The sequence below is a fragment of the Gossypium raimondii genome, chromosome 4 (assembly GCF_025698545.1).
Source record: "Gossypium raimondii isolate GPD5lz chromosome 4, ASM2569854v1, whole genome shotgun sequence".
NCBI classification, from domain to species: Eukaryota; Viridiplantae; Streptophyta; class Magnoliopsida; order Malvales; family Malvaceae; genus Gossypium; species Gossypium raimondii.
In genome coordinates, this window is record NC_068568.1 from 49,911,635 (window position 1) to 49,926,077 (window position 14,443).

Sequence of the window (14,443 nt, forward strand, 5' to 3'; positions counted from 1 at the left end):
ACTATCAACCTCAAATTCTCGGTATATAAAGAAACTTTATTTTGGAAATCAATGGCATGTATAAGCTAGTAAAGTAGATGTTAATGTGGAATAAATGTATGGTTAGCCATTGGTATGGCTGACAAATTTTGGTTTTGGCATGTGATGAGATTATCTTATGAATACAATAAATCTATCTTGAAAATATGTTGAAATGGATTGGTTGTGTTGGCTTGGTCTCGGTTTAAAATTTGCAGGGAGGATTAGATATTTATAAACGGGTTATATTGAGAAAAAAAAATTTATTCAGTAAAATCTGGTAATACCTCGTATCCTATTCTGGCGACGGATACGGGTAGGGGGTGTTACAAACTAAACCCTAGAAAAATGAAGATGACAAGAAAGTAAAAAGTGAACAACCTCTTTAGTTCTCAGTTAAAAGTGACTTTTAACATCTAATTACAATCCAAAATTTTTAACCAAAATGCCATTAGATGTTGTATTTTAATTGTTGTTGGAAAAAAACTACCCCTACAGTCAATTGTCTTCTTGTCAAACAACAGTATAGCAATGCTCAAGTTTTGGTGTCACGATACCCAAAAAAAATTAAAATTGGGAGTCTTGGGGGACTCGGTGTCGCAATACCCATATTTGGTATCACGATATCACTAGAGTTTATCTCAATTTTCTTCACTTTAGCACTGTCAGAGATATCACGACTTCCATGGCCTCAGTGTCGTGATACCCCCTCTGAATGATGATTTCTTTGAGTTCGACCCATTATCAACTTCCTTCATCAACTATATCATATCGTTAAGTACCTCATAGCACCATTTGACCAATTTGGTTCTCAAAAAAAGCATAAAACTAATAAAAACCGTTTATTAATAACAAAACCTAAAAATCGACAAAAATAAATAAAAAGACACCTAAATTGCTTGAGAATAAGCTCTTCGAGTGTAATGGAGCGCCTAATTTGATGTATCAAATTACAGCAAATCACGTGTCGCTATTAGAATGCGCCATGTTAGTCTTCTTTTATTTTTTTTAATATTATATATATTATTTGATTAAAAATTAAAAATCATATATATAATAAAAATAATTCAAAAAATAAAAAATTATAAAATATGTAAATATAGATTTAAAAATCATAATATAAAAATATTTTAGAATTTTATAAAAATAAAAAGTATTTAAATTTTAAAAATGAAAAAAACTTAAAATTTTTAAAATATATATTCCATAAAATTTGTAATAAATTTTAATTTTTGAGAAAATTTTAAATTCTAAAATTCAAAACAATGAATAAAAATTAGAAAAAATTAACTAAAAATATGAAGTCTAGAAATTGAAAAAGTTAACATATGAAATTGAAAAATCAAAATATATACATTTTAGAAAAATTTTATTAAGTTTATTAAAAATGGGAAAAAAGTATATATTTTAAGAAATTATGAAAATTTGAAAATATTTAAAATTCGGTCAATAATCAATCAACACTAGTCAACATAGTGATCAACGGCCAATCAACATTGATCAACGATAAGTTAAGTTAAAGGTATTTTTTAAAAATATTTATTTTTTTAATATTCTTATTTTTCTATTTTTAAATTTAAATTTTTTTAACGCTATTAAAAAAATTGAACTGAACCATGGCCTCAGTGTCGTGATATCCCCTCTGAATGATGATTTCTTCAACTTCAGCCCATTATCAACTTCCTACATCAACTCAATATATCGTTAAGTCCCTCATGGCACCATTTGACCAATTTGGTTCTTAAAAGAGCATAAAACTAATAAAAACCATTTATTAATAACAAAAGCTAAAAATTGACAAAAATAAATAATAAAAAAACTCCTAAATTGCTTGAGAATAAGCTTCTCGAGTGTAATGGAGCGCCTAATTTGATGTATCAAATTACAGCAAATCACGTGTCGCTATTAGAATGCACCATTTTAGTCTTTTTTTTATTTTTTAATATTATATATATTATTTGATTAAAAATTAAAAATCATATATACAATAAAAATAATTCAAAAATAAAAAATTATAAAATTATAAAATATATAAATATAAATTTTAAAAATCATAAGATATAAAAATTGTAGAATTTTATAAAATAAAAAGTATTTAAATTTTAAAAATTGCAAATAAAAACTTAAAATTTTTAAAAATATATTCTAGAAAATTTGTAATAAATTTTAATTTTGAGAAAATTTTAAATTCTAAAATTAAAAAATGAATAAAAATTAGAAAAATTAGAAAAAAAAGTTTTAACTAAAAATATGAAGTCTAGAAATTGAAAAGTTAACATATGAAATCGAAAAATCAAAATATATAAATTTTAGAAAAATTTTATTAAGTTTTTTAAAAAGTGGAAAAAATTTATATTTTAAGAAATTATGAAAATTTGAAAATATTTAAAATTCGGTCAATAATCAATCAACACTAGTTAACATAGTGATCAACGGCCAATCAACATTGATCAACGGTAAGTTAAGTTAAAGGCATTTTTTAAAAATATTTATTTTTTAATATTCTTATTTTTCTATTTTTAAATTTAAATGTTTTTAACGCTATTAAAAAAATTGAACTGAACCATGGAACAAAATGACAGTTTATGTACTAAAATGAGACGAGAAAAAGTTTAGGTACCAAAATGAAAAACTGGTATAGTTTGGGGACAAAGTGAGCATTAAGCCAAAATTTTGTGGAGGAAAGTCTAAAGCAGTTTACATACGACGTCGCTGTCTTGTGCTCACTGTGTACTCTCTTGTCCCTGAAAAGTGCAGAAGTAAGGCAAATAAAAGATTCCGGGGAAACAAATGCCGATGAGAAAATTAGGAATAAACTGATATACAAAGAGACTAGCAAAAGATGGATAAATTTAAGAACATGTTGAAACCCAAGCCGAACCCACAGCAATTACTAAGAGATTGGCAAAGAAAGCTTCGTCAAGAGTGTCGTAACATTGAACGCCAAATCAGAGGCAAGTTACTTCATTTTCTTTTTTCTCTTAGTTTTTAGGTGAATCGTAAAAATTAGTTTTCTGGTGCTAATGTGATTTTTGAGCTAATTGGTTAAATTCGGAGTTTAATATTGCTTGGTTTTTGGTTGTTGAATTTTCAGATAAGAAAATTGATTATGGGTTTTTCTTTTTCATATGGATTTTGTTTTAGATGTTCAGAGAGAGGAGAAAAGTGTACAAAAAGCAATTAGAGAAGCTGCCAAGAGAAATGACATGGGGTCTGCTAAGGTAATTTCTTAGTGTTCCTGTTTATATTTTGTTTTCAATGGAATTTTAGTTAAGTAGATTGGTTGTGCCATAGTTGTTAGGGAATTGAACTCTTTTTCTTTTCTTGTTTACTAGAATGGAATGATTAGGTAGATGTTATATAATTACATCAAAGATCATTATGGAATAAGGGTTATCTAATTGATTTTGTTGCCATCCGGATACTGGCCTTATTGTTGGAGATATCTGAACTAATTTTTCTTTTCCCTAGTGTGAATTTTTCTACTTGTTCTTTTTTGTCTTTTTGGCTTGTTTTTCAAGAAATCAATTGTGGCTAGTAGTAACTATTTGTTATGTTACTTGGACTCGGATGTGAGTGTATGTTTGAGGGTTCTTTGAGACTCATATCCCTATACCCATGTCCGAATATGTGTAGGACATGGGTGTTGGACATGGATATTCAAGAAAAATGATTGGGGCAACATAGACTATCTCTTATCTTTTGTTGATAGCTGATCTATTCTTTTATTTTATTCTGTTCTATCATGTAGATTGGAGTTCACTTTAAAAGGATATGGCCCTAATATGATGAATAATATAGGTATTTAATTTTTTTCTATCATGTAGATTGGAGTTTACTTTAAAAGGGTTTGGCCTATATGATGAATACTATAAATATTTAAATTTTCTTCTATCATGTAGATTGAAGTTTACCTTAAAAGGATTTGGTCCTAATATGATGTATAATTTAGGTATTTAAATTTCCAAAGCAGATTGGAATTTATTCTTGTTTGAATGACATAATGAGGCATGCACGCAAGGGATGCTAATTGAATATAGAAATATTAAAGATCTTAGATATTCATCCAGTAAGCTTTCGAAAGTTTAGAAACTAAACTTAAGATTAGAAAGCTGGCCTAACTGTGACTGGCTATTAGTGAGAAACACAAATTGTTAACTGAAAACAGGGAAATGTAGATTTTGGGATCAAGAAATGATCATGTTTTAGTTAAGTGGTTTGACCCTATGTTACTACTGGTACTCCGGTATGAGTGTTGGATTTGAGTATGTGTGACATGAGCTTGTTCAATTCTTTCTTTAAGTTTTTCCATGTATTTGGAGAGTCATATTCCATATCCATGTTCGTCTATATATCAAACACAGGTACTTGACAAAAAATGAATAGGTTTGATAAATTAAAACCTGTGTACCCATAACTGTTATATGAGAATGTTTATCTATTTCCGTCATCCGCATGCTTGAATGCCCATAATTTAATTTTCAATCTGCTTTCTTGTTGTTGATGAATTGTCTCTTAATTACATTCACGTTGTGATCCCTATATATTTCCAGGCACTTGCAAAAGAAATTGTAATGTCAAGAAAAGCTGTGAACCGTCTATATGAGAATAAGGCACAGCTTAATTCAATATCCATGCACCTCGGAGAAAGTGTTGGTATGACAACTTATGCTTTTATGCGTTATGTTTATTCCAAGACACTATTATATCCCTATGCCTAAAACTTTTTAATTCATAAGAATCAGAATGCATGCTGAGAATGTTCATGGCATGTTGTTACTTCCATGAATAATTTGGTATTTTCACTATTAAACTAACACACCTAAGTACATATTCTTCTAACTTTGGAGAATGTGCAAGTCGAATAATGTTTTATGGGAATAGCAATTTTGGTGGTTGAAAGATGTGATTTTGACTTTTGATTATTATCAATAATCATTATTATCATCTTTTACGGGATATTGACGATTACTGAAGTACCTATTCTTATTTTTTTTCTATTTACAGAAGCTATGCCTCTACAATTTTTATACATAGAAAGATAAGAACACTCATGCTTTATCATGTCGATATGTCTGGAAAATTGTTTTGCTTTCGCTACTAGAGAAGCCTACTCCTTTCTGTGTTGGTGGATTCAGCCTTAAAAGTGTACAAGGATTTATTCATGTGGTTATTTTGGAGCTTTTTTTCTGTTTCTGGGAGGTGATGTTTACAGGAGGACAAGAATGACTGATTGCAGAATCTTTTTTAATAAAAGATTTATACTATGTCGAGCTATTTATGAACTTCCAATGTAAAATCACTTTCATTGTAGTATTTAAGAAGACCTTCACTTTCAACTTCTTTCTGGAGCAACAAAACCTTGTTTGTTGCTGGAGTTGAGGTTATCAATTTTTTTCCCATCTGCCTTAGATATTAACTCAGCTTTAGGAATGGCATGTTTGGGGAGCCCTTGCTGAAAATAAAAGGGTATTGTAGGGAATTTTTTTTTCCTTTTCTTTTTCCTCCTTTTTCTTTCTTTAATGTTTTTTGTATTCTTTTGGAAGAAATGCTTGACATAGATCTCTTCTGCTCCTCTCTAACCTTTATTTATAAATGTTTCTTTTCTGGGAATGGATTTGAAGCAATTGCTCGTACTGTCGGTCATCTTTCCAAGAGTGCTGAAGTCATGAAACTTGTAAACAACCTCATGAAAGCTCCACAAATGGCTACCACAATGCAAGAATTTAGCAAAGAAATGACCAAGGTAATTTTAAAGTTTGTAATTGTGTTATGTTTATGTTGCCAGTTTTTGTTTCATAATATTCATCATCCTTGTTGGCAATATTCCTGTCTCAGTTGTTCTAAATCTCTGTTTTCTCAACTCATCGGAAATTAATGCAAGTAACATATTAACACTGGGTATTTGGCTTTTTTTTTTTTTTGAGTTAGTTGATTTTCTCCTGGTGCTCGAGTAAACTGTCAGGTTGTTTATTTTCTTACATGTCCAATTGAAATTTCAAATTTTGATCCAGTATGGTTTCGTCTAAAGGTTATTTAAGATTCATTTACGAGTTTGAAGTTTTCTTTCATTTTATTTAAATATTAGATATAGTCACATAAACTTTCTTCGGAAAAAGATTATGGATAATTGGATAAAAAATCCACCGTTATTAGTGGGAGTGGAGGAGGTGCATTTGGTGTTATTTAACAGATGGGGATGCCAGATTCCCTGTTTTTCAGCTCAGTCAAGTGGGATATGGATTCAGACTTAAGAGGATTGAAAGAACCAGATTGGTGTACTATTTAGTAACGTAACTAAATCAATGAACGTCCCTTTTAAAACTGATAAGAGACCTAAGTGGCATGTAAGAAGTACCGTCATGCAGCATATTTGGCGAGTACATCTCTTTTTTTCTTTAAATTCTCTTAAGCTGCAGTTGCAAGTTGGTTTATAGGCTGGGGTGATTGAAGAAATAGTAAATGATGCTGTTGACACGGCATTGGATTCAGAAGATATAGAAGAAGAGACAGAAGAAGAAGTCAATAAGGTTCTTTCGGAAATAGCTGGGGAAACTGCTGCACAGCTTCCTGAAGCTGTTCGGAAGGAAAGAGCGAGGGTACCTACCCAAAGAGAAACCACTTCACATCAAGTATGTTCCCTTGGCCATTGTTTTTATGTTCTTTTACTTGTTATTACAAAACGCTAAAGGAACTATACTGCTTCAAAATATTACAGGAAGAAGCGATTGCAGAGGGTGCAGATGATGAGGAAGAGTTGGAAGAGATAAGGGCGCGACTCGCTCGAGTTAGATCGTAAACCTTTAACTTCCATTTTGGTGTTCTTTTGCTATCTATCAACTAAAAGTGTGTGTTTTGTGTTAGTATTAAATAGCTTCTTTTGTGCTCACCGTGAACCTACCAACCATGCCAGCCATTTAAAAGAGCTTTGAGTTCACTAGCCATTAACGAGAGGGACTTACAATTGTGGCAATAGCCTCACTGAAAATTCTATTTTTGTTGTAATATTATTATGTAAATATAATGTTTAAAATAGATTTGGTAATTTTGGAATGTAACCCCCCCCCCCAAAAAAAAAAAAACATGGGCTGGTATGCATGAAAATATCAAAATTTATATAATTAGATAATTAATTTATCAAAATTATAATAAAATTGTTGCACGATTAAATTAGGTTATGTTTGGAAAGTACAAAGTAATAATAGTTACTATGTTATAAATAGTAATTATGTCGTAATTAGACAGTTACGTAATTAATATTTTAAAATATTAATTACTATAAAAATCATATGTATTGTGCCAGTCTAAAAATAATTGATAATATGATTACTAACAAAATAACAAGAAAATAAACATGTGTAATTTTATCTAATTGATTTAGTGCATATTTGTTGGATTATTCCTCCTTAATATTTAACATATGCTCCTTATCATCATCATCGGTTTGTCCTTGACTGAGTTCATTACCATTGGAATTTGTATATCATTAAGATTCTTAATATATCATTTTCCACGTACTCTTTGAAGTATGAATTATTTCAATTCCACCTATGATCGAAGTTATAAAATATGCAATATCCTAGTATGATCTAACTTTTTTTATGCTATGCTAAGATAATTTTGTTAATATGGAAAATATTTTCTAGAACAACAAATATATTCTCAAATTAAAGAGTTTGTGAGTTGTATATGGTGATTGTGCCTAGCACTATTCTTTCAAATGGTACCATACCCAACGATATGGTGCAAGAAAATATTTTCTATTTACATATTTAGCATCGACCTTAGAATATTTGAATTCATAGTCCAAATAGTCTGTAAATTTAATTATAATAACTTATATAAACTTAATTTGGAGAAAGATTTATGTTAAGTTATATCCCTATTTATAATATAAAATTAATATAAAACTATAATATATAACTTCTATTAAAAAAGTTATATAAATTGTCCAAAATTTTATGACTTTTCTTATAAATAATTTTTTTATAACTTTATAAAGTTATTTTTTATAAATAAATTATGATAAAAATTATAACATTTTATGAATAAGTATATTATTTTCATAATATATAGCATAGACACATAAATAAGTTATGTCCATACTTCTAGTCATGTAAATTATTTTTATAATAATTTTTTTGCTATAATTTTAGAAATTTTAGGGTTTAATATTTTTATTAATATGAGAAATTTTTATCATGTCCATCTCAAACACTCATACATATTCATGTGTATAATATATTGTTTATAACTTGTATAAAACTATTTTTAAAATTATATTTTTTATAATTACACCAAAATCTAATTGCTAGGCGGCTCTCTAAGCACTACATTAGTTGAAATTGGATAAATTTATAACTATTTGTTTTATATAAAAATAATTTAATCGTTAGGTATATATATTAATATAGATAATATTTTAGATCGATCGATAGAGATATCTTAACTATTTGTTTTATATAAAAGAATTTAGTCATTAAATATATATTTATATAGATAATATTGTAAATCGATATGATAGAGGTATTAGATCCGTTCGGAATTTTACATGTATAACAAGTACAATTATTTTAATATATTAAAACAATTGATTGACTTATGGAGCAAGTTGTAAAGTAGTGGTGCAGAAAAAAGATTACTTACCAAGGACATGCCAACATTAGTTGTGATGATTTTAGGACTTTGCAGTTTATTTTTTCAAATTAAGTAGAATTCTATCAATTGACTCTCTATACACGATAGAGTTTGGTCATAAATTCTACAACTAAATAATTAGGTTTACAGGAAATTATTTTTGATATTTTTTTGCTATTTTTATGAGCTTAAATAATCCTTAAAGAAATTGCAAGTTTGTTGAATTTTGCAAAATAATAGTTTGGGAATTTTGGGAAAACACTTAACTGGTCAAAAGAGGTTACAGTTTTTCTTGAGAATATGTTTTTATCAATCTTCAAGCTTATACGAGTGTTCATGTTTGGTTCAGTATCCACATATCGAGCAATCTATGAATTACATAATAGTCAAAAGAACGAATGTGAGTTTGAATATGCAAAGAAGAAATTGATTAAAGCCCCTGAACCTTTCTTGGAAATTAGTTTTAGGCTTCCTCAGACCTTTAGGTTCAGATAGAAAACTCACACATGTACAAGATTATTGATGATTTATTATATTTAGCTATACAAGGTTATCTAGGATTGTAAAAGATGTTTAAGAAATCTGTAGCACACCTTCACCATTTTATCAACATTTCAGATAAAGAAATTTGATGTGAGGGTATGAGTGATAGGCAAGAAAAGGAGGGATTTGTTGTATAACAAGATGAATTCCTCCTCATTTTATCATTCTCTTTTATGAAGATATGACTATGGAAAGAAAGAGAACAATCACAATGTTTGGTTAGTAGAGAGTGAAATTACCAACATATATGGGAGTCCAGCTCCTACAAAATCAACAAACCAATGGCTCTTTTAGTGTTCAATGAAATTGGCTCATCAGTACATGATTTTAATTTTTCAGCTCATTGTTCAATAAATTTCAAAAGGTCATTAATCACTATAGCTTTGTTGAACTTGGTTTCATTGAGTAGAAATATACTTGGGAGACTAATTAAAAATGGGGGATAACAAATGTTTATGAGAGGGTTGATAATTTTCTCTGTAATGAGAAATGGAAGCTTATTTATCCTGAAACAATGGTGTATCACCTCTCTTTGGGCACTTTGGGGTTGAGTCCTCTATAGCCACACTTGAAACCTTTTAAGATTTACAGCCCTTTTCTAAATGGAATAAATTAGATGAGTAGCAAAATTTTTAGACAAAAAAATTAAAAAATCCTTACTACAATCTAAAAAGTGTTGGAATCTCATTTCGTTCTTGTACAAGCTTGAAAAAGAAAGAGTATCTCAAATTCTGAAAGAGGAAGAGCTCCATTGGTTCTCTTCTCACAGTTGAGATTGTCAAAGAAACATTGAAACAACTCAAAAAATGCTCAGGACAGACTATTAGCTTCTCCAAGTAAAAACTTTCTATTTCCAACAACAGTCTTGAAAGGGCAACCAGAGAGCTCACAAGACATAATAGCATTCCCAAAACAACATAATTGTACTACATTTAGTGGAAAAAGTTCAAAACAGGTCAGCAATTTGGAAGATTAATCAATTATCTCTTGTTGGTACAGTTGTTCTCATCCAAGTTGCTATTGCTTCTATCACGAACTATACCATGCAACCCACTAGGCATATTAGGCAAGTACTTCCGGAAAGAGGAAAAAAACCCTCATATTAACTGGAACTTTGTTTTGCTTAAATTGGAAGGGAATTGGGTCTCAAAAACAAAAGATATGAACCTTTCTTGCTAAAATGGGTTTGGAGCTTCATGATGATACTAGGAGACTGTGGAAAGATGTTATATGTACAAAATTTCTTCACAAAATTTCTTTTTCCAAGTTTCAAGCAAACAATGTTTTATGCTCTATACTTGAAGAAGCATCCTTGATGGGAAGCATGTTCTTGTGACTGGAGTAAGGTGGAGTTTGGGTATTGGGTGATGGTTATTATACTAGCTTTTGGAAGGATAACTGGTGGGATAGTGATGTATCATCCCTTGATTTGAATAAAAATTGGGATAAGGTCATGGTTAATGAATTTATTGATGAAAAAAAGGTTGGAATAAGGAGAAACTACTTCAGAAGTTGCTAAGCTTCCAGTGAACGTTCTATTGATAGAAAAAATTTAGGGATTCGCTAAGGAAGTATCTTTAGAGAGCCTATCAACACATTCCCTTGTTATAAAAGTTATATAGAAGCTAGTAGTAAACCCAAAATTCAGACCTTTTCGTGGAGTGTGATTAATAACAAAATTCTCTGTAATTCTTAACAGAAAGAGCAAGAACCTCAACGAGTGGTGTTTACATATCTCCTCCTCGCCAAGTCAGCCACCCAGTCAAGGCTTAGCTCGCTCGTGTTCAACACCTCGCATGAGTATCACCCCTTGGACCTGGAGTATATAACTAATACAAGCATGCTTAATTTTTCATAATTTATATCATGTCTGAATATATATATATAAACATACTTATCAAAATGAAGATTCATGGTAAGGGTAACACAGCATTTCCAAGCCCCAGACTCATTCCTGTGACATACTTGCACTAACCTTTCCAACAACCACCAGCAAGCCCTTGTCACCAAAGCCAACAAGCCTAACCATTCACCAACCCACCCTCTCCACATTTTAATACCTACACACCTCCTTTTAACCCTTCTCTTTATTTGTTATCCGCTTTATTTGTTTACTCATCTCTTACCATCTATCTTACCAAAACTTTTCATGAAGTATCCATCTTCATAAATTCTTGTACATGGTATAGAATATAATCTTCCAAGGACCCTCTAAATACATAAAAAAAATAACACCCATGTGGGACATATTTTTGTGTTTGACACTCTAAATACGAAGCAAACCATCTCCTTCTAACCCCCTTTCTTACGCACAACGTATTCCTCAATTGATGCCCCGTCCCCTTTTCCAATCTCCATATTGCTACCTCCCCTCCAGACTCTTCTCACGAACTCTGTTTAACTTTATAAAACCAAGCGAACCCCCCCTGAATAGATCAGTGTAAACCCCGTTACAGTAAACCAACCACCAAAAAAGAGGCCATTTTGAATCTCAACGGTGGATAAAAAGACAGTCCCAGCATCAAAGTCTTGAATCATTGCTTAATGTCTTTTATAAATGAGAATGGAATCAATAATTCAAGATTTTCAGTAACATGTTCCCCTACTATCCTCTACCAACAGCTAATTGGGATACTGGCCTTGTGAAGGGTTTAAATATTAGTCACACCACAATGTTGTGACCATTGTTTTGGGGCTTCTGACTTTTTCCGCCGCAGATGTTCACCTCAGTCCACAACTTAAATCCTTGGGTCGTCTATCTCACTATTCCCATTGTGTCTAACACACTGTTTGATAGAAGAGAAAAACAGGGGATAGGACGAAAAGAAGTTCTAATCTAATGTTAGAAGTGCATGCTAACATATCCTATCCTGTAACTCAACCATTAAATTCAAACATTTACCTTCCAATTCTTTCTTGCCTACCAAAAAGAGGCTAAAACTAGCACTCCAAAATTATGTCAGACAAAATTCGCTTATTTATGCATCGTAAACAAACAGAATATTCATCATGCATATTAGAAAACAGAGTTATGAATTGAAGCATACCTTCAGTTCTGATGCTGGAATTCTTGGATAAATTTAACTAAGAAGCAAGTAGAGAAAAGAAATGATAAGAAAACAATCTCTCAAGACATCCTCAAAAATTAATTTAGATCATAAGTAAATTAGGGTTTAAATTCATCTTTAGCTATCAAAAGTTAATTAATCATATCAGTTCTATGCGTTATTAGTTAAAACGAAATCGATATAAACGTTTGTTCATTGCATCCAAAAACCAAATCGATATAAAGGTCCAAACAAATTACATGAAATCAATACTATAGAATTTCATGAAAGTCGGTTCGGTGCATCCAAAACAAAGTTTTAGAGAAACAGATTGGAAACAGAATCAGGCGCTGGAGCTGGAGCTGGAGCTGCTGCTGGGCCTGCAGCCATCCTTGGAGGAATCATGTCCGTTGGACGGATGATGGTGATGATGATGATCATGTCCGTCGTCATCACTGTCGTCTTCGTCGAAGGGCTTTTCTTTATGGTAAATACAACAGATCTTGGAACTCTTCTTGTTCATGAATTCGTTGTCCACGGTGCCTTCTTTCCACGTAACTTTCTTCTTCCTAGGGCGGAGTTCGAGGACGAGGGCTTCTTGAGGCTGCGACGACGAGGAGGACGCGCCCGAGGTGTTCTCGATCGTCACGGTGGTTGTCATGGAGGACATCGCTGATGACGATCTGTTCGTGGTGCCTATCGCCGTCGGTCGAACCATCGCCAGAGATTATCGCCGTTCGATTTTTTATTTTCTTTTTGTTGATGAAATAATAGGCTTTCAGCTCCCCAATCAGCCGTTCAGTTTCATTTAATTGCGTTGTGAGGGCTTTGTTTTTTTCATAAACATCAATCACACGTGTGCATTACATGTCTCTCCACTTTATTTTAATTAGAGTCCGTAAACCGATTTTTCGGGTTTTATAGGGTAAATTCCATGGTTGATCCTCCAACTTTCATAAATTTTAATTTTAGGTATCAAAAATGTTTGTAATATGAGCACTACCGTTATTTATTTTTATTATTTTAGTGACTCATCCTTAATTTTCAATTACATATTATTTAATTAATTTAATTTTAATTTTTTATTTTTAACTCATTTTATCTTTTCAAATTTTTAATTTTTTTTCTTTTTAGTACTAATTTTAGTTTTTATTAGTAAAAGAGAAGGGGAAATTTGGAATTTTACAAGAATTATAATATTTATCTTTTAATTTATTTTTTAAAATTAATTTTAGTTTTTCAATAAAAGGAAAAGCACGAGAGTTTATAAGAAATTGTATTAGTTTTCATAGGAAAATTTGTATTTTTTTAAATTCAGCTTATCTTTTTAATTTATTTTAATTTTTTAGGTTTGATTTTATTTTTTAATAAAAAAGGGTTTCATCTCATTAGATGAACTGACGACCAAAATAAAAAAGTACTAAAGTTGGGTGACTAAAATGATTGAATGTGATGATAAATTAACAAAAATATCTAAAGCGATAAAAATATCTAACGGGAATAATTTTCGATACCCAAAATGAAAATTTGTGAAAATTGAATGATTATCTATATAGAAGGCATTGAATTTCATGGGGCTAATTGGGTTTATTTTAATAGATTTAAGTTAGTTTGGGCTTTTCATTCTTAGTTGAGCCTTGGTTAATTTTTAAATAAATAAATATGGGTATTTGGAGCCCACTTTTGTTTTAACAACCCAATTGGGTTTATGGCCCAATTTTATTTATATAATATTTCAATAAAAATGGAAAATTATAAGATGGATTCCCTAATTTTAAACTTTATAAATTAGTCCTCAAAATTGTTTTAGGCGAATGGTGGCCTCTAAGTGGCTAGCCATCCCTACTAAAATGTGTACTTTGTAACATCTTTCACCCGTCTCGATATACGGTTCATGATCTTACATTCTAGAATGAGGTTATGGTGTTTGGATTTCAACATTCCTGCCATCCTATAATCTCACGTTACGGTCATCCTGTAATATACATTCTTAAATAATCTAATATTACAATAGAATCTGAAATTTAAGACAAAATTATCTTCTATTTTTATTATATTTATCGGTATAATTCATTTTATTATTTTTAAGACAAAAATCAAAATATCTCTTATTTTCTTCTTCTCTTTTTCTGTCATAAATTGAAAACCCAAACTCCTAGTCTTCTCCTCCTAATTTTAACTCCACACTCTCTTGGACA

The 14,443-nt window shown here is 30.7% G+C and overlaps 2 protein-coding genes across 4 annotated transcripts; one reads left to right on the plus strand and one right to left on the minus strand.

Annotated features, from left to right (window-relative positions):
* The first annotated feature begins 2,732 nt into the window (after positions 1 to 2,732).
* Positions 2,733 to 7,063, plus strand: LOC105780022 (vacuolar protein sorting-associated protein 24 homolog 1). 3 transcript variants are annotated; one of them, XM_012604084.2, is made up of 6 exons: positions 2,733 to 2,972; positions 3,163 to 3,239; positions 4,572 to 4,674; positions 5,643 to 5,764; positions 6,456 to 6,650; positions 6,737 to 7,063. In XM_012604084.2, exons 1-6 carry the CDS (start codon positions 2,861 to 2,863, stop codon positions 6,815 to 6,817), a joined length of 690 nt encoding a protein of 229 aa, XP_012459538.1. In that variant the 5' UTR covers positions 2,733 to 2,860; the 3' UTR covers positions 6,818 to 7,063. The 3 variants fall into 3 exon arrangements, with proteins under 3 accessions (XP_012459538.1, XP_052485780.1, XP_012459541.1); XM_052629820.1 differs by having other exon boundaries at positions 2,811 to 2,976; positions 3,175 to 3,239; XM_012604087.2 differs by lacking the exon at positions 2,733 to 2,972 and adding an exon at positions 3,770 to 3,819 and having other exon boundaries at positions 3,169 to 3,239.
* Positions 7,064 to 12,443: 5,380 nt separating this feature from the next.
* LOC105779727 (protein phosphatase 1 regulatory subunit INH3) lies at positions 12,444 to 13,066 on the minus strand. Its single transcript, XM_012603630.2, has one exon. The coding sequence runs from the start codon at positions 12,961 to 12,963 to the stop codon at positions 12,589 to 12,591; it is 375 nt and encodes a 124-aa protein (XP_012459084.1). The 5' UTR covers positions 12,964 to 13,066; the 3' UTR covers positions 12,444 to 12,588.
* Between the last annotated feature and the right edge of the window lie 1,377 nt (positions 13,067 to 14,443).